The sequence below is a fragment of the Gallinula chloropus genome, assembly GCF_964237585.1.
Source record: "Gallinula chloropus genome assembly, chromosome: Z".
In the NCBI taxonomy this organism is placed as follows: Eukaryota; Metazoa; Chordata; class Aves; order Gruiformes; family Rallidae; genus Gallinula; species Gallinula chloropus.
The window spans coordinates 37,784,414-37,805,763 of NC_140089.1; the positions used below are offsets into that span (position 1 = coordinate 37,784,414).

General features: G+C 41.2%; 1 protein-coding gene across 1 annotated transcript in view; it reads right to left on the reverse strand.

Moving 5' to 3' along the window:
- Positions 1–21,350, reverse strand: part of TJP2 (tight junction protein 2) — a 53,899-nt gene that overhangs the window by 21,858 nt on the left and 10,691 nt on the right. Inside the window, exon 2 of the mRNA XM_084278907.1 lies at positions 1,770–1,823. Within this exon, the coding sequence (XP_084135033.1) occupies positions 1,770–1,814 (45 nt within the window). The 5' untranslated portion in view covers positions 1,815–1,823. The remainder of the gene's footprint in view (positions 1–1,769; positions 1,824–21,350) is intronic.

Here is a 21,350-nt window from a genome sequence, read left to right on the forward strand (position 1 = left end):
TTGATATTATTTGAGATACGATGGCTGCATGCAGAGTTTTAGAAATACACAGCACCTCTAGATTTAGTAAGAAACGCATTTAACAAAGGTATGCAACAAGACTAAATGTTCCTGTGTGCTAGTACCCCAGTCACACCAAATTTATTGTTAGAGGAATGTATTTTGTTAGTGATGCTTGGGAAACTGGAACAGGCATCTATTTTGCAGTACGATCAAATTAAAAAAAAGATCATGACTTATTACAAAAAGCAAACAGGGAACTTGTGAATTCTCTAAATTTATCCTCACTCACGATCAACTGTTTTAAATACATAACTGATTTCAAACCTGTTGTCATATAAATAGATTCACAATAGCCCTACCTCAGCATTTATAAAATCAGGGCAATACTTAATAAGCTGCAAAAGGAAGCAAGTCCCCAACACCAGACCTGAAAACTGTTAGCTAACTGAACTGCAGACAAGAAAGCGTACACAAACCCACATTTTGTTAAACACACAGGTTTAATTTCATCAGCTATTTAGCATACAGCTCCTAATTATGCTACATTTAAACAGAATGTTTTAACGTAGTGGCAAAGCAATACACCAAATTGAAGTTGTGCTTTTCTCCCAACTCACACTCAGCATGTGGGCTCATTGCATGCCAGTTTGTATTCCACTAACGTCAATATTAAGTGTTTATTTCTTTATAGAGGTAAAAAAGCAGTATTTTATGGGCTTTCTTAAACAGCACTTCACTTGCTGCACCTTAGTTTTACTGAGGGCAGCTTCATGCTTCAAGACAAAATACAGGAGTGCTGATGCAGCAAGTTCAACAGCCCTTTGCCACTTCACCAGTATACACCCATCTCAGGGACAAAGACATAATGACCATTTACACAACATCCAAGACCTAAAAAGCTGGAAATCATGGGAAGTAAGGTCTGTTTCCTCAGTGTTTCTGCTATCTACTTCTGTAACCTGAAAACCTTCCCTCAACAACTCAGAAGACAAAAATAGTCTGTGTAGGAAAGATGACTGTTTCACCTTAGGTCATCAAGTTCATTGCAGAACATGTGGAAGACTGTAACCCACACAGTATGTGGATTACTGAACCCAAGATGAACAGTGGGAGCACCACCACCACTGCTGTTGCCCAAGGACACATCCTGTACCACAGGGTGGCAGCCTGGCCATTCAACAACTTGGAAACAAGTTGTGTCCTTTTTCTAACTCAAGAGAACTCTACATGAGATACTTCCTCCTTTACTAGTGGAATTGTCAAGTGACATGTACAGGTTTCACTTTTCAGAAATTTTTATAACAGTAGTTTTGCACTAGGTTCTACACTGGTAGGTTTTAAAGCATAAACGAATAAATAACTTTTTTAAAATCAGTGGAATCATGTTCAGTGATTATTATAAAGCCTGGACATGTTAACATCCAATGCAGGGCTGCCTGATGGAACAGCCTGCTTTGTTTTTAAGGTTATTCAATGATGAGTTTTGCTGCGTGGCTTACCTATAGCATATTATATTGTCATTACAAAGACCGAGCAGTAGCAAATCCAGCACTTCAACTGTCAATTTAAATTTACTCTTAACATTAAAGAGTCACACTACTGTATGAGTAACTAGCAATTAAGCTTTAAAATGAAAAATGTATCTATCTGATTTGGACAACGAGTTAATCCTAGACTCAGATATGCTAATAGCATCTGCTGTGAAACATACTTAGACTAAACCAGTGCTGGAATATTTGAAAACTAAAAATATGACAGGCACTCACCTTTTGCAAGGTCACAGTGTACTGTTCCCATATCAGCTCTTCCATGCCTGGGGCCTGTTGCACACAGAAACCAATTAGCAAAACACAAAGCATACTACTATCTAATTTGAAATATGAAATACCCCACTAAAACACAGGTATAAAAATAATATCTGTATTCTAATAATTTGGTAGAATTGGTATGTATATATTTCAATTTATGATTATTTTTCTTTTAAAATAGAATAACCCTAGTGGGTTCAGGGTGGTAGAATTCCTTCACATTTTACCCACTTAACAGCTCATCTGGATTTCCGGGAAAAGTCTCTTTTAGCAAAAGCATTTAGTTCAGATCACACTAGCCTTGTACAGGCCCGATTCAAACAACATGAAAAATACTTAAGGAAGACCTCTCCATTCCAGTATGAAGCACAATCAGCAGTTGAAACTGAAGTTTTCAAAACAAACCAGCCTGTAGATCTTTTGCTTCTTGTTCACACAGATTTAACAAAATATTTTATCCATGATGAATTACATAACTGAGTACTTAGGTGCCCCTCAATAAATTAATTTTTAGAGGAGGGCAGAGTGTATCACTTTATAGTGCTGGTATATCTATGACATTTCTCAGAAACACCCCACCCCCATTTCCATTTAAAACTGATCCTGAACCTATCAGTTTATCTTACATGATATAACCTGAAATCTTTCCAACACCACAGCTTAAAATATAATACTGAATAATCACCCAGCTGTGATGCACCATACAGTACACAGACAGCCCCTTCGGTGCCTGTCCTGGAAAAGGAAGGGAAAATGAGCTGCAGTATTTGAGTCACTGCAAACTTTTCAAAATGCAAGGCATCCACTGCAGGAGAAAAACCCCAGCACTGCACAAGCACATGCATGCACAGACTCAAGCTGTAGGTTCTTCTTACTGCTGGAAGCAGCTGTCTGTCTTGGGAAGCAAAGAGTTCGCTCAGAAAAGTTCAGACTCTGCTCAGTTCTGACTGAACAGCCTTTTTAGAGGCATTAAAGGGAGTATGAGCAACTAAATGCCAAAACAGAGAGAAGTGACATGGGAAGAGTATGCCTCAGCTTTAAAGCATCCCCTGTACGTGTTCTGGCAGTAAACAACTGTTTATATAGCAAGCTATGGATGCTGTTTGTTGAATGTAAAGAGCCACATGATGTACTCGTCCAGTGGATTCTGAGCACCCCAAACAGGAACTAGGCTTACATTTTCCACTGAACATTGGCTCTATGGAAAAAACCACACGTACACAGCTCTGAGTTTCTGAAAGGTTAGGCAAAACATCCAGCACTCACACAGCATTGAGCAGTGTTAAATTCCCACTGTTCTCCCAGAAAATGAGCAATGCTCTCAAATTTGCAGAACCTTTTGGGTCTAATTACAAATGCATTTACGATAGCTGAGGAAGAGGATGCCTTACAATAAAAGCATTACAAGGAAGCATTTCTACATTTCTGCTCATCTAGATCAGACAAGGACGAGTGACATTTCTAGCTGTTAGCATTAAAACACGTACGTTTTCAGTCAGTGAATTACTTTGCTGAAGCACACGGCGAAATTATTTCATCTGAAATTCCCGTTTAACCAGGGCATGTCTGACCCTTCAACTGGCTGACACTGAACCGTCTTACTACATGTATTCCCTTACACAGAGAACCTTCCCTAAGTAAAGGAATTTCTGTGCAGCTAAGCACTCTCTGGGAGCTGCTGTGATGCTGCAGTAAATAGAAGTGATTAGGCTTGCTTGTCTGGCATGTATGAAAAAGCTTGAACAGTCAACCAGCTATACCATTGCTGTCCTGCTTTTCTATGTGAGATTTTTTAAAAAAATCTAGCAGAAACCTAGTCTGTGCTGAAGAAGGGCCTTAGTGTCATTTAAATTACAGTTGAGTTCACTGATGGAAGTTTTTAAGATGACAGACAGTATCAAATAATGGGTAAAATTTGAAGGACAAGGAGGTGGGTTCAAATTTTGTAGAAGCAGGGGAGATGGAAAATCTTTTTCATCCTTCTCACTGTACAAAAGCCGCAATAGCCTAAGACATGTGACAAGAACATCAATCAGTTTTCACTGTATGCAGTTCTTATCCCAGCCTAGATACTGAGTCCAGTTCTGCACAGGCAAATTAGCAAGGCAGGCAGGATGCAACTGATGAGAGCTTACCATCCACCACGACAAAGAGCAGCACAGCTGCCTTATTCTTCCCACAACAGGTCTTTCAATACACTACCCAATGAAGGAGGGCCTGAGGAATGACTGCTTATCCAGTACACCACCTCAGAAAAAGGACTGAGGAAAGCACAGTGAAGGTACTGGGATTGGATTTATGGGTAGGAAATACGTAAACTTAGAGGAATTCCCTTGCGGAGAACTAGGCCCCGCACGAGCAGTGGAACAAGCAAAACGTTGTGTGCAACTGAAGACATACACAGTGTAGTAAAACCAGCACTGCAAGCTAACAGACAGAAGTGAATTTTACTGTGACAAGTCAGTCTCATGGTATATGGTCACAAACTAAGTAATAAGAATGGAAGAGAAACTACTGCCTACAGACACTACAACTAGGATTTAGAAGATTTTAGGTCTACAGTATCATCTCACCTGTGCCTAGAAAAAGTTCTTCATAGTATCAGTGACTGTCTCAGGTACCTTCTGTGTAAATTTTGGGGGTTTACTTTCAGCTTGAAGCTGTTACTCAACATTAAACAGAAGTTAATTAATTAATAATTGACTTTTAAGATCATAAGTATTTGTTAAACTAATACCTTTTTAGAAGCTGCATCTTGGGAAACTGGCTCACATTTTCTGTTATGTTAGCCAAGGAAAGTACACTATGTACTTGCAAAGCTGATTCTGTGCAACATAATTAACAAGACAACAGGACTAGTTCTGCCATACTGATAAAGCTATGCAGGCTGTGTAACAGTTCAGAGAACTGAATGGTCACCTTGGAAGCCCATAAGGCACAAAACACATCTGTACTCCCTCAAATCTCTAAGCAATAATCTCTTTAACATTATGAAACGTACTGCTGCTTGCCACTGCCACGATGCTAACCCATACTGACAGATTAATGGAGAAGACTGAGAGGGAGGGAGAGAATACAAATCTTATAAATCATTAGTTGAGGACTTGATAAGAACTAAGACTGTGTCAACCACAATCACAAAATTCTGGTGCTCCACTACTAGTAAGAAGCCTCTCCTCTGAGCACATCAAGTGACAGGTTACAAAAAGCCTCTGTCACCGTGCCAATCTCTTCATAGTTCATCTGTAAGTAAACACGAAGGGATCCCAAGCAGCCTGCACATCCCTCACAGGATCACAGTTTCACTGCAAGGCAGCACCCCAAAACGCTGGAGAGAAAGGCAGCAAAAATGGTTAAAAAGCTCCACCTCCAGTTATTAAAAGTAGCTGTTTTGCAAGTTTATCCAGGTTTCACACAGATAATAGGCTACCTGCAGTAAATGCAAATTACCGTAATTATCTAGTCTAAATTAATTAGCAACTAAAGTCAGTCCACTTCTAATTAAAACACTGTAGTCGGGATTTGCTTAAATCTGCCTAATGCTCATATACCAAAACGACAGGTGCTTTCTACACACCCAAAATAGACTGCTTAACAGAATCTTTGGCAGTAAACTAGTGAAAGTGCTAAAAGCATGCTACAAACAGGCAGCTGTTGCAACTCTCCCTGACAGTCATCAGAGACTTATGCAATTACTTGCTACTGAGAGATGCTGAAGACAACTTCATTCACACTGGAAGAACAAAACCAGAAGGATTGCCACAACAGTTATCTGGCTGCAAAAGAGGGTTGGGAGAGGGGAGGGTTATGGGGGAGGGGGAGTCAGGAGGAGGGAAGACTTGGAGCAAGATGCAACAAAAAGCAACTCACGTGCCCTTTTAAAATCCCCAACTTTTTGACTGCATGTGACCACATTCTCTGCAGAGCTTGAGCTGTCTTCATTGTTGCAGGATATAATCTGTGAGGGGACGCCGTATATCCCTGTCTTTTCATCTGTTTCCACCACTCAACAGGGTTATGTAATTCTAATACAATAGTGGCCTACATACTCAAACAAATCCTGCCGTCAGTTTCACACAGAAACACATCAAAACCACAGTAGGGAAAGCTACCAGGAGTTCAACTAACTCTCACTTTAAGACAGTCCAGAAAAAAGCAGCACTGCAATCTTGCATTCTATTAAGAAAAATACATGTCAGAAACAGATTGTTACATAGCAAATTCTTCTTTCAAGCACGTATGGGTTCACTCCACCGTGAACTAACTTGAAAAAAGGCTTAGAAAGCACAGTGCAGATTACTTAAAAATTAATATTCTGACTATAACATTTTATAGTAAAAATTAGCACTTGACTCCATTAACGTAACACTGGTTTAGCAGCCTCTGTCAAGTCTTAACAATTTAACTGCTGAAACTAGAGTTCTCATGCAGAAATAACTAGGCATGTGAGCAAGCCCTTACTGCACATTTAAAATTGCACTGAATCACTTGCAGAACTGTGGACTTGGCTCCAGTAAGCAAAAAGAGAAAAAGAAAAAAAAAAAAGCAAGACATTCCCTCTGTTCTCAAATGTTTAGTAAGATATTTGTAGGAATAAAAAGGTAATTATTCAGCCCAAGAGATGACTTTGAGGGGAAAATAGGTCGAGCTATCGGTTCCATCTATGCCACATGAATGCTGTGAAACTGAAGCCTTAAGCGAACTGTTCCCCCTAGACTTCTAAGTAAGTTTTACAGGCAACCAACAGACAGGAACACATGCCAAGCTCAGTACACAATGCTGAGACCTCCATCCAGAGACAGCATTTGCCACTAGTGGAACAATTTTAACTGCTGAAGAGTAAGAATTTGGACAACGGTGGAAGACACGGAGGGTTCTTTCGTTCTTTAGGTTTTTCTGTTGTGAAGACTGAATCAAAACATCCTGTATTTTGACTATGATCCCATCTCTGCACTGGCCAGCAGAATTGGATGAATGCAATTGCTCTAATACAGAAACTTTCTTCCTCCTCCTCTAGGCATGAAGAAGAAACGTGCATAAGGGACAATTCTATGTTAAGAGAGCATCAGTTCTCCTTAAAACATTCGAGCAAAAACAGAACGGTTGATACACTTAAGATGGCTGTAGTATCAGAACACAGAAACTTTAGAATAAGAGAAGAGTCACATACTATACAATCAGGTATATCTCTGCAATGGGATGACACCTTCTGAAGGAGGGGAGAAAAAAAAAAGTATAGATGAACTGTGCAAACAATACTTGCTTTCCCTTCCACCAACAGAGAATTAGCAGTTAGATAAAGCCTTTGCTTTATCCCAAATTACTTGACAAGAACAAATATCTTGCTAATATATAAGCATTTGCTTTTCCAAAATGCATTGAGAGGCACTAATCTCAAGGTAAGATTTGCCTAAAAGTGACCCATTTAAAAAAACCCTGAAACAGAGCATAACATTTCTAATACTTTGTATTTCACAGATTTGATGAGGTGGATGTCTTAACAGAAACAAACAAACAAATCGGTTTTAATGCAAAAGAAGTGAAGATGTCAAGAACTTTTTCTGAATCTTTTTCACTTAGAAGTTATGTTATTAACTTGCTATAATTTGTAAATTCAATCTACAACAGCACTGGCAAATGCTGCATAAGTACAAGGTGTCTATTCCAGGCATTCAAAAACCCAATCATTACTTCTTCAGTTGCATGAAATGTTTAAAGCCATCAGAAGAGAACTGTTTTCTAGGCAATAATTAAGGCGCTTTTTTTGTTTACTTCTTTTGGGAACAGTTTGAATCCAGCATGACAATAACACCCACAGTCATTACTTGACACGGGGCTCAGTACTATTCAGATTTTGCTTCCAGTTCGTAAAACAACTCCTTAAAAATATACCCAGTGCCAAAAGCATCAGCTGCAGACCCAAGGCCGTAATTCAGGCTCCTTCATTTCAGCGGATAGGGTACTAGACTTGTTGTGCAAGGAAGCAAACACACAGATTTCCTCTGTTCCTGTCAAACAGAAGTGTCAGACCAAAACAACCGATGGAATAGGAAAACAGGGGTCGACGTTCTCCCATTGTGGGAGTTTTAGCCAGCTAATGGGGAAAAATTCCGCCAGCAGAACTTGCATTCACCTCTACTGCTGGCTGCACAATGACACTCAAAGTGCCTTTCCAGACTGCAAATTGAATTAGAATCCAGCCCTGTGCAGAACTGAAGAGATGAAGGGCAACAACAACGCTGTGTTCACCAGGCTCCTGAGAATTTTAAGTGACAAACGCATCTAGGTCTCATTTGCATTGTACTAACGTGCACAGCATCATGCTCCACACTTGCCAGTGCACAAAAACTGTTTAAAAGAGAAAAGTCAAAGGAGATTGAAGGAGAAAAAAAAAGTTGCATACATACAGTGGATCTCTGATCTGTAGCTGTGATGAGTTGTGTGCTTTTTAATTAAGAATATATCACTTAATCCAGTTCACAGCAGGTCAATGACAGACAATGCTTAAACATACTGAAGGCTATCACACAATCTGCCCATAACAGCCATCCCTGCACTAGCATTCTTTGAATGGTTCACAGTGATGGAAGAGCATCTCCAGTTGTAAGATTTTTTGCAGAAATTTACCAGAGCACGTGAAAAAAAAGTATCAAAATAGAGGCTCCAGACTTGAGTTTTGAAATGATTTAATTATTCTGCAACTGAATTAAAAAAGAAAAAAGAAAAAGAGGAGAGAGGAATAACATGTAACCTGGACACTGAAAAGAAGCCAGCAAAGAAAGTGGCAATAGGCACCCTTTTGCTGGATTACCGAGTAAAGCACATAGTCACGGAATAGTTTTATTTGTTTTAACTCTGTATTAAAGAAACACCTAAATAAAACTGTGGAGGTTGTACATATAAAAAGCCAAGTAATGCATACCCTTGTCTATTTTGGGAAGAAAAAAGAAATCAGCTGGTTTTCATGGATACTTTTATCTGTCCATGTCACTAAGATACTGTCTAGGAAAACTGCCTCCTCCTATGTATTTAAAGCCAAACATTTCACGACAAACATTGGGAAAGGAAGAAAGACGAAAATCAGAAATTTCTTAAAATATTTTGAGTTCAGGTCACAATTTAGTTCAGAAACCGCTCATAAAAATGTGTTGATTTCCAGTTGCTTTCTTCTCAGGCTCATCAGGGTTTCCTTGCCCCTAGAAACACGCACCTTTGGAAGGTTCAGAGAAGACCGACAGCCCTTTTGATCTTTGGCAATGCAGGTTTCTCTTCCCAAACAAACACCTCCATCATAGGCTGGGTACAGTTCTGCAAAACATGCACAGAACAACAACTTCCTTTTGTCCGTAGCCATTTCCACACTCCTCCTGTTCATTTACATGTGGCATCTTGACTCACTCCATGAATTCTCTTCAAAGTAAGCCAATGCAATTTTCTACAGCGACAAAAAGCTACTAATCTTTTTCCACTGGATTTCTCCTGCCATTTCTGTGACCTGAACTGGCTTGCAAACAACAACTGAATACCAGATGATAAAGCAGAAGGACATCAGAATTCTGCAGCTAAGATCAACTCAGATGAAGCTTCATCTTCATCTGAGTTGGAAGAGGGCACCAGAGTAGGAAGGCTCCAGATTAAACGTACAATCATAGAATTATTTAGGTTGGAAAAGAGCTTTGAGATCAAGTCCAACCATTAACCTAGCACTGCCAAGTTGACCACTAAACCACAACCCTACGTGTCACATCTACATGTCTTAAATATCTAAATACCTAAGCCTCCCCTGGCACAACTTGAGGACATTTCCTCTCATCCTAACGCTTGTTACTTGGGAGAAGACACCAACACCCACCTGGCTACAACCTCCTGTCAGGCAGGTGTAGACAGCAATAAGGTCTCCCCTCAGCCTCCTTTCTTCCAGGCTAAAACTCCCCAGTTCCCTCCACCACCACTCCTCACAGGACAGGTGTTCTAGCATTGTTGCTCTTTGGACATACTCCATCTCCTCAACATCTTTCTTGTAGTGAGGGGCCCAAAACCGAACGCAGTACTCAAGGTATGGCCTCACCACTAACAAGTACAGATAGAAGATCACTTCCCTACTTTACCTGGCCACGCTATGTGTCGTATTACTTCCACTGTTAGCCTTCTTGTCCATCCGGGCACACAGTTGGATCACACTTTGTTGGCTACTAATCAACACACCCAGGTCCTTTTCCACCAGCCAGCCTTCCAGCCACTCTTCCCCAGCCTGTACCAGTGAACGGAGCTGTTGTGAGCCAAGCACAGGACCCAGCACTCAGCCTTGTTCAACCTCATACAGTTCACCTCGGCCCATCGATCCAGTATCTTCAGATCCTTCTGCGGGGCCTTCCTACCCTTGAGCAGATCAACATTCTTGCCCAACTTGGTGTTGTCTCCAAACATGAGGGTGGACTCGATACCCTTTTCCAGGTCATTGATAAAGACACTGAAGAGAACTAGCCCCAGCACTGAGCCCTGGGGAACACCACCTGTCACTGGCTTCTGGATTTTATTGAATGCAACTCCATTTACCACCACTTTCTGGGCCCAACCATCCAGCTAGGAGCACAGAAATAAAACCAACACAGAATAAAGCCTTGTCATGGGCAAGACAGAAAATAAGAGTTCCCAAAGACTATGAGGAAACTACTTTCTCTCCTGCTTTTAAGTAATGTTTGATAAAACAACATATTATTACCCTCAAGTATATACACTTTATCCCAGCATGTCATGATAGCTATTAACAGGCTACCTTGTCTGTTCGCCCGTATTCTATAAGCAGCATTTACGAAGGCTTCATAGGTGTTAACGTAATACTAGAGTATAATCAGATATATATTGATATCTTAAAAAAAAAAAATGTATATACATACACACACAAGTCAGGTCATGTAGTACAGATGAATAGAAAGAAAGCCTGCTTCTTTTTCCACAGTCATGCTGCGTATCAAAAAGTCACACAAGCACCAGAAGCTGCATTTCCATCTCCTACTTAATTTGCAGGGCATTTAGAAGTCCCGAGCAGACCAGAAAAACAAGTAGGAAACCTCATATTACAGGGAAAAAAAGAAAGCAGCAAAATATTTGACAAATTATTTTTGCACAATGCAGACCATCCTGCAGGCCAGCAAAAGTCAGGGCTGAGATTCAACGTATACTACCCCAGAGAGACACTAGATGGTGCAGTGATGCTGCGACTGAGGCAGGCACTGCCTCCCTACCCCATAAAAACATGTTAATACGGCATTTCTTTCGAGTTTGAGAAATACAACTTCAAGCTATTGCTTTGGCACTCAGTATAGTATTACTGTTCTGAAGAATTAGAATCAATGCTACACAGCATCTTAGAATCATAGAATACCCTGAGTTTGAAGGGACCCATAAACATCCTCATTCCAACTCCTGGCTCCACACAGGACCAGCCAAGTCAGAGCATGTGACTGAGGGCAGTGTCCGGATGCTTCCTGAACTCAGCCAAGCTCGGGGCTGTGACCACTTCCCACTGTGCCAGTGCCCGACCCCCCTCTCAGTAAAAAGCCTCTTCCTAATGCCCAGCCTAAACCGCCCCTGTCACAGCTCAGTGCCGTTCCCCTGGGTTCTGTCACTGGTCCCCAAAGAGAGGTGATGGGCACCTGCCCTTTGACTCACCCTCGTCAGGAAGCCACAGACCACAGTGAGGTCTCCCCGCAGCCGCCTCCTCTCCAGGCTGAACAAACCAAGGGACTTCAGCCTCTCCTCATAAGACTTCCCCTCCAGACCCTTCCCCATCCTCGTTTCCCTCCTCTGGACACTCTCCAATAGTTTTGTGTCCCTCTTGACACCCAAAACTGCACCCAGTACTCAGGTGAGGCCTCACCAGCACAGTGCAGAGCGGGACAGTCCCCTGCCTGATGCAGCCCAGGATACAGTTGGCCCTCTTGGCTGCCTGGGCACACTGCTGGCTCATGTCTAACTTGCTGTTTACAGTCTTCATTTATTTATTTCATAAACAGGTTACCATTGAAGTGATATTCATAAACATAATTTCATTTTAAAAACTCTAAGAAGGCCTAACCATCTTGTCAGGCCAAAATCCTATTTCCAAACTTTACAGAAATACAGGAAATTTGATATTAAAATAAGATGTTAGCTGGATTTTGTTTTATTTCTTCAATGTTGAGTATATATCCTATCATCAGACCGGTTTGGGTTTTGTTATTATTTTTTTTTTAAATTCCAGCTTTATTAAGCTTAAGTGCCTTTCCACCACAATTATTTCAAGAATTAATCACACTGTTTATACAGAGGAAATAAACATATTCCCCCAGCAGTTTTACGTTCTGAAACATCTGGTGCTCCAAAGATAAACCATGCACATGATGCCTCTGTCACACTGAGGTACTGTGGAAATGGGTAGCTGAAAATTTCCAAATGAGATTTTGAACCAATTTTAGATGAGTTATACCTAAAGCTAGAAATAATACATTTTAGCAATGACACTAAAAAGAAGAATTGTAGGTACATTTTTGGTGTGTAACTTTTTCTTCCAGGCTACTTTTAACCTGAACCTGGTAAGTTTGCTTTCCAGAAGCCCCACGAGGTCCTAATTTTGCAGACAGAAAGACATTTCCCATTACACTGGAAAAGTCATGCAGCACACACTGGAATTTTAAAAAAATTCATCCATCTGTATTTCACAGGGCCTGGGATCTCTGCAAGTAAGAACGACAGTTAATCATTTCACAGTTACTTAGGATTGCCTGGTACCTTTTCAGAATTATGATGCTTATTGAACCACTGCTTGTTCCATCTCTTAACTACTGGAAGGGGGTTAATGCAAAAAAAATCTGCTGGAGCTGCTTTGATGGGTGGCATCCTCAGTTAACAGTTCCAGGGGGTGGGGAGGGAGCAATGGTGAGCAGCAGTATATTTACCCAGCACAGAGGAACAAGCTTAGAACAAGAAACTCAATTTACAACCTTTCCATGCTACACAAATTAAAAATATACACACAAAACGTCTAAACTTTTTTAGGACGGGGTGGAAGAAACATGGAATAGTTTATACGTTTTACTACTGATTTCTACTGAGCTTAGATGCATATATATGCATAATCAAAACCCAGTACAATGTCCCATTGCAAAGCAAACAAAAGCCTATTCAAGATGGGGAGGGAAAAAAAAAAAAAGAAACTGATTGTATCCAAAATAACAGCTGCAAGATACACAGGTCCCACCTACTGAAAACCTGAAACTCGTTAAAAGCCAGCTTAGTTCTGTTCCAAGAGCCAGCCTCCTTCACTGTCTTTTGCCCAACTACAGTTCTGTCACCACCCCTGGTGAAATTATGCTGCACTTGTTCCAGTGCTTACCTCAGCAGGAAACAAACAATTGTTTGAAAGTTGTGACAGGACAGCTTCAAGTGAAATACAAAATTGTTATTTTGGAGAAGAATAGAGACCCCTATTCTGCTCACCTTTCCTGACCTACCCTCTCCTCCCACACATACACCCACCCCCCCTCCCCAGGAAAAAAAAAAAGCAGCAAATTTATTTTTTCTGGGTCTGGAGAAACAGCACTCTGGGAGCTAACATTTTGTTCATCAAAGTTTTCTTCCTTTTCACACACTACTTCACAGAGGAAAGCTGTTTTTCCCTAGAGTTCTGGTATGTGCAGCACCTGTCCATCAGAAAAAGCCTCGAAAATGCTAATTTACCATCCCAAAGGTGTTGGAAGGGGTTCTAAAGAACACAACAAGCCACACTTATTGGGGAGCTACACATACCCAATCTTGCAATGAAGTACACTTCCCCACTACCCCTTTCTTACACAGCAAGGTTTCAGGAGATAAAAACCTAGAAGCCAAGCAATTTCAGTAGAAGATCAAAGTTAACCAAGGTAAAAAGCTGACAGATCAACTACACTTGTGAATATGGCTGCACACACATTAGATACTGTATGCACAGTACATACTACAGCGGTATATACACACACCAGAAAGTGAAGAGTTTGTTAACTGCTTCATTTCCAAAACTATTTTCCTAGATTTTTGCCTTGTCACAGAGACTAAGCTGCCTCTAAAGAGCCTCTAAGCTTTTTTGTACACACTAGGAGAAGGCAACACTGCTGAAGGGACAACAAACTCTCAGGTTGCCTAAACACTTCAGTGAGCTTTAAAGGCTCACTGACTTAGCCACCCTCATCCACTTTGTAAAACCTCACGTGTTTCTTTCCAGTCACACTGTTTCTATACCTTCATCTCCTTAAGATGCCAGTGCAAATTAAGTCTGAGAATCAAGGTGCTGGTCGAGCAGTTCATGCACAACCTGAATCCAAAAAGACCACTTCTTGTTCAGCATCATTAAAAAACCCCCACTGTGTTTATGCTGATGTACTTGCCGTCTCAGGATTCGATGGGGAGGTAAATTTAACTTGCTAGGTGTTCATAAACCATTTCATTATGCTAGATAAGCTAGTAAAAAGCCCCTAAGTTTACTGTGGAAAGCGTTAAGTGCAGCCACCATGGCTTGTGTCTCATTTAAGAATCAGCTATTGTCTGCAGCCAAAGTATAGCTTTCTCTTGCAGCATCTTAACATAAAAAAAAAATAAATTAAAATAGAAACCAAAGCACCACACGGATTCCATGGTCCAAAGCATTGATTATAAATTTTATTAAACTTCAGTGATACAACTTCTACTGGTTTTGAATGCTTCAGTTTCCTGCACCTGTAATTCAAATACCAAAAAAGGGAAGCAGAAGTGACCAACTGAGCATTTCTGCTATTACACAGTCCTCTGTGACTGCACAAACCTGAATATGGCTCTGTATAACAAATCAATTGTAATGGTACATTTGGCCATATCTAAGACTAAAACCCCCAGAAACCTCACAAAATACAATGCATTTCATACAATTCTCAATGCCACATCACAAACATCAAACAGAGGGTCCCTGGCACACAAGATCAATAAATAAAAGCCAAATTTCTGCTAAAAAAAGCAATTCAAAAGATGCCAAATCTCTGTGCGATTAAGCTGCCTTAAGCTTGCAGTAATATGTTCAGCATCATTCAGGTACACGCCAAAACAGCTCGATTAAGTCAACTCTCAGCTGTTTTCTAGTCACACCAGTCATGCCCCTCTGCATTCCTTTCCTTCAACCACCACACTCCTGCCATCACTCACTCTCCCTCTCAAGATGTCTCAACAGCCTACTCAGACGTGACACAAACAAAGCGTTGCTGAAGTTCACCCCTAAAATTTAACATGCCTTGTCTAAAACAAAAGCAAATTCTGTTGTTCAAAAAAGGAATTCACTAATTTTTCTGTCATCCACCCAGTGGTATAGGCACAGATAGGTGCAAAGGCAAGTCTTAGGGCTGCACTTGAAGGGTTTAGGTTTACAAGTCTTATACTAAAAGTAAACAAACAAACAAATCACCTAGTCCCTCCCAACATCTCAATTACCATGAAATAGTGGATTAAGCCAGCTATACCTGCTTCCAAGTAACACATTCAAAATCCATTTGCCCATAGCAAAGTCTCCTCCTCAGGGCCTCAAAGGAGTATAATTGCTTTTTCAAACAATAAAACTAACTGTAATGCTCCCCAGAGCTCTGAATTTTTCTGGGAGAGCATCACCAGCACCCTACCATCCAATATAAATTTGTCACATTGAAACTTACCACCTGCCTGATGACACTAATAAAACACTGAGGTGAGGAAACAACAGAAGAGCAGATGAGCACAGTACAAAAGTAAAAAAGTATTTTACAATCCTTCTCAGTTCTCTTGCAAGTTTGGATTTAGTAGTGGTTTAACCCAGCAGGCAGCTAAAACCACACAGCTTGTTACTGCGCCCACCACGTCTCAGTGGGATGGGGGAGAGTGTCAGGGCTGGGAGGCAGGTAAAACAACTGGAGTTGAGATAAAGACAGTTTAATAGGACAGCAAAGGATGATGATATACAGAATATACACAACAACAAGTGATGCACAGGACAATTGCTCATCAACCACACTGGCTGATGCTCTAATAGCTCCCAAGAAGCAGTTGTAACCCTAGTCAGCCTCAACCAAGGATTTGGATCATGACATCATGTGGCATGAAGTATCCCTTTGTCCAATTTGGGTCAGCTGCCATGGCCATGTCCTGCCACAGCTTCTTGTGCACTGCCAGCCTCCTCACTAGAGGGGCAGTATGAGAAGCTGAAAAGTCCTTGGTGTAAATCTTGCACAGCAAAACCCAAAACATCAGTGTGTTATCAACATTGTTCTCACCTTAAATCTAAAACACAGCATTATACTCACTGCTAGGAAGAAAACTGACTCTATCCCAGCCAAAACCTGGACTGATGTGAAGATGAAAGTATACTGTGCCCTAACAACTTTGCTAATGCCTAAGCAAGCATGTTCTTATAAAGAATATTTCAAACCCCCCCCCCCCAGCTTACATAGGAATCATTCCTACCAATTGCATTAATGGCAACAGTCAACCAAAACCCAAGAAAACCACACAAGGGGTCGGAGAGTTGGTGAAAGTTTTCTTTAGTACCAACACAGTAACTTTCACTTGGCTGATTCATTACCAAAGCATTAACTAGAGTTTATCAACACCCGTTCTTGCTGCCTTTGACAGGATGTCAGCAGAAGAATTTGAAATTAGAACCCTTGATGCAATCTTTTGACCAAGGCAACACTTTATGTGCATGTACCATCACTGTAAGGAACTCCAGGCTTCACTCCAACTGTTAAATGAAACCAAACCAACACATGCATACAAAGCAGTAAAATACCATTTCCACTGAAGATGCAAACTGGAATTCAGGAAAAGTAAGCTGGCTAGAAAAAGATCAGGGAGTGGCAGAACTAATTTTATCCCTCCTTTTGTGACTAGTCACATTCATAAACCACAAGAAGCTGTGAAAAGAAATAGGAAAGAAAAAAATCAAGATAATCCTTTTGCATATGTGGCTAAAAAAAAAAAAAAAGAAACATCTCAGAACGATTAAAGTTCAGAAATGGTTCCACTAAGTTATGACTTCAGTCATAAGCTCACTTTGGTAGCAACAGCAAGTTCATTCTCAACCAAGATTTGGAATAGAAAGTTTTCTTCTTGTGGTCTGACCCACATAAAAGTGCATTATACACTTCAAGAACCTTCTGACACACAAAGCAGAAACAAACCATGACAAAAGCGTTCTACTCCCCTCCCACCCCCCGCCCTGCCCTGAGAAAGAAGTTATATACCTGCCTATAAACAAACAAGCCTTACAAAGGGTGGGGGGAGGGAAATGTAGTCCCTTTTTAAATCATTGCGATCCAAGACTTTTAATCCATCCATATTGCTGCACAAGACATTCAGAACATATCTACTGACAAGGTAAAACAGGAAAAAAAGCTTAGAAGAGAATGGAAAATTAAGTCAGACTGTTACAACAGGCAGAGAAGTTAATGGGTGAAATTTAGTGAATGAAATGCTATAGTTTAACATCACAGCAACGTTAAAAATAAGGGGGTATCGTAATAACCTGCCAAACAAAAAGCCATACAGAAAATGACAAAAGATATTCGAGGCATAATCTAGTCTGACGTAGCAGGATCAGTATTTCACACAGATACATGAGACAGAAAAGGCTGAGGTACCAACAGTACATCTGGTACAGGGCTTGTCACATTTTACCAACAGCCAAACAAGTGTATCTCAGACTCGACTGAAGAACACCCCACCTTCTTCCCCCATCTTAATCTAATCTGAAAACATTTTAGGTGCCCTGTGCAGGAACAGTTAGGGAAACACAACTGCCAAAGCAGAACTGAGTGCATGGCAGCTGCTGGAAATGCCAGCAGGCATTCACCTGCCATCAGCACTGTATCTTTAAAGGCCTGGCCCAAAGGTTCCTGCAACCTGACACAGTAACTCATCGTATTAAGGTAGAGCACATACAAGCATTTGTCACCTGCCAGCAAATAAAAAGGACTTCCTGACAAAGTACCGAGTTGAAAACAACATCCCTACTTGGACACTAAACTGTAGGACTTTCAGGAAGCTTTAAGTCTTTGAAAATATATAAAAGCGTACAGCCAAACGGTAACCATTATGAAGTCCAGACACAAAACAATGCAAAGTACAATTCTAAACAGAAATAGGAGTTATGATTGCATCATCTACTGAGCACACACACACATGCTACTAATCAGCTACGCTACTGTCACTTCCATTGCTTTAAAAAAGTACCAACTCCTAAGAACAGAATAACCAATACCACTGACTACTTCCTATTTCTAGAATAAAAATTACTTAGGAGAATTAATAAAAAATGTAAATCGTTTTTCATCCTGTTCTCTAGCTCTTCAGAACGCTTCTGAAACACGGACTGGAGACTCCTCAGCCTTGGCTACTATAAGAAGCCCACATTATCCAGCAGAATTTTGCAGTGCTGGAACTCAGAAAGAAGAGCAATCAGTGCCAAGCACTGATCCTGGCAGTAAGCTGCTCAGTTCAGTCAAAGACCAACAATTTGCCTCTCACAGCTTTGTTTGTGGAGCCTGGAATGACAATCTTGCTGGGCATCCTACATTCTCTCTGAAAACAATTGCAAGGGGTGAGCACCCAAAATGGTTTCCTACCACAGATTTGGCATACATGTGCAAGGGAGACATACGCCAGGCTGTGTACATAAATTTGTAAGCAACAGATAAATAAATAGTGGATAGGTATATAATTTCTTGTAGCTGTATAGGGATGCCATCAGATCACAGCTGGATTTTTTTAAGATTTTCTTTTTTTGACACAGTGTTTTTTTAACAAGAATCAGTTATCCAAAATTCTGTTTTGAAGCACTAATGCTGTATTGTTAATCAAATTGATACTCCAGCAGCAGAACATGTGAAGAGGTGGTCGAAGGAGGTGATCCTCCCCCTCTACTCTGACCTGGTCAGGCCCCACCTGGAGTATTGTGTCCAGTTCTGGGCTCCCTGGTATAAAAAGGACAGGGATCTCCTGGAGAGAGTCCAAAGAAGGGCTACGAAGATGATTAAGGGTCTGGAGCATCTCCCCTATGAGGAGAGGCTGAGTGAGCTGGGACTGTTCAGCCTGGAGAAAAGAAGGCTTAGGGGGGGACCTTATTAACGTTTATAAATACCTGAAATGTGGCCCACAGCAGGAAAGAGCCAGACTCTTTTCAGTGGTCTGTGGCTGCAAGTTGGAGCACAGGAAGTTCCGCACCAACATGCGGAAGAACTTTTACACAGTGAGGGTGCCAGAGCCCTGGGACAGGCTGCCCAGGGAGGTGCTGGAGTCTCCTTCTCTGGAGATATTCAAGACCCGTCTGGACGCCTATCTGAGTGGTATGTCCTAGGGAGCTGCTTTGGCAGGGGGCTTGGGCCCGATGATCTCTCAAGGGACCTTCCAACCCCTGTGATTCAATGAAAGAGACACTGCCTGCTGTTTAATCAGGCACAACACGAGACACAAACACCTGGAGAGCTGCTGACAATCATCTGCCTGCTTAGTTAACTGCTATCACTGCAGGCCTTCAAGGAGCATTTTCATTTGTACTGTATTAAGTTACTGGATAGACATGCCTGGAGGGTTCACAAAGGCATCTCACCTGCTGTTGAGTAGGTTAGATGATGTTTTATTCCTACATAGCATCAAGAATAATTGCATGTATATATTTGTTTCCACTGTACATTCCAAATAAGATGCATTTGGGAACATAATTCTGCCTTAAGGCTGGTATTTGCAGTCCTTGTCTCTCTCAGCATAGATCACACAAAATTCTTGGCAAGTTTTTCATTTGGATGGTAAAAAAAATACATTCCAAATATATTTTTGAAATACAAAGTGATTTTAAGTTCATTTGCAATTTTATCACAGTCATGAATTACATTGTGCTATTTGGTTCATAAACCATATACAGTTCAGGTCATTTGAGGCAGATTTCTGCAGCATCACTGACACTGACTTCCTTAGAAAACACTGCAATTTGCCACTTAACATTACATAAAGGGCTCAAAAAATGTTTCCAGTGTCAGCTGAATCCTCACATCTCATAGTTCCAGTAATCACAAGGTGTGAAAAATAGAATTCCTAGTACAGTCCTAGATTTTGTATTGTTTGCATATCTTCATGAAGAAAAATAAAGAGGAAATTAGAAATCATTGCTATAGTATTTCTCCAGGGTGCTTTTCTGTCTTTTTCTACAAAATATTGAACAAACTTGTATTTACAAAAGAGAAAATTGTGGCCTCATAACTAACTCTAACATAAGGAATATAACCACTGCAAGAGCCACACCAACAATTTATCCCTAATTGTTAGTTATGTGTAAAACATGAGCTTTCTCATATTCAAAAAGCAGGAGGAAAGATAATAGCATCACAGATTTGTTTAGGTTATGTTAAATACATTTAAGATCATAAAATCCAACCATTAACCAGTACTGCTAAATTCACCACTAAACCATGTTGCACTTAGGAACATCTATGAGTCTCTTCAATACCTCCAGGGATAGTGACTCAACTACTTCACTGGGCAGCCTTTCCAGTGCATGACAATTCTTTCAGTGAGGAAAATTTTCCAAATACATGACCTAAACCTCCCCTGGCATAACTTGAGGACATTTCCTCTCATCCTAACACCTATTACTTAGGAGAAGAAACGAACACCCACCTGGCTACAACCAATAAGGTCTCCCCTCAGCCTCCTTTCTTCCAGGCTAAAAAATCCCTGTTTCCTCAACTGCTCCTTGTGTTCTAGCATCGCTGCTCTTTGGACATGCTCCAGCACCTCCAAATCTTTCTTGCAGTACAGGAGCCCAAAGCTGAGCACAGTGCTCAAGGCCCTTTTCCACCAGCCAGCCTTCCAGCCACTCTTCCCCAGCCTGTACCAGTGAATGGAGCTGTTGTGAGCCAAGCACAGGACCCAGCACTCAGCTCTGTTCAACCTTATACAGCTGGCCTCGGCCCATCGATCCAGCATCTTCAGATCCTTCTGCGGGGCCTTCCTGCCCTTGAGCAGATCAACATTCTTGCCCAACTTGGTGTTGTCTCCAAATGTAATGAGGGTGGACTTGATACCCTTTTCCAGGTCGTTGATAAAGATACTGAAGAGAACTAGCCCCAGCACTGAGCCCCAGGAACACCACTTGTCACTGGCTGCCAACTGGATGCAACTCCATTCCCCACAACTCTCTGGACCTGGCCATCCAGCCAGTTTTTATCTAGCAAACAGTTTGCCTGTCCAAGCCATGAACAGCCAGGAGAATGCTGTGGGAAACGATGTCAAACAGACAACATCCACAGCCTTTTCCATACACACTACATGGGTCACTTTATCATAGAAGGAGATTGGGTTAATCAAGCAGGAACCGCCTTTCATAAACCCATTCTGGCTGGGCCTGATCACCTGGCTGTCCTGCACATGCCATGTGATGGCACTCCAGATTATCCCATTTGGACCTTGCACAGCACCATGGGCAGACTGACAGGGCTGTGGTTCTCTGGTCCTTTCGGCCCATCTTGTAGATCGGTG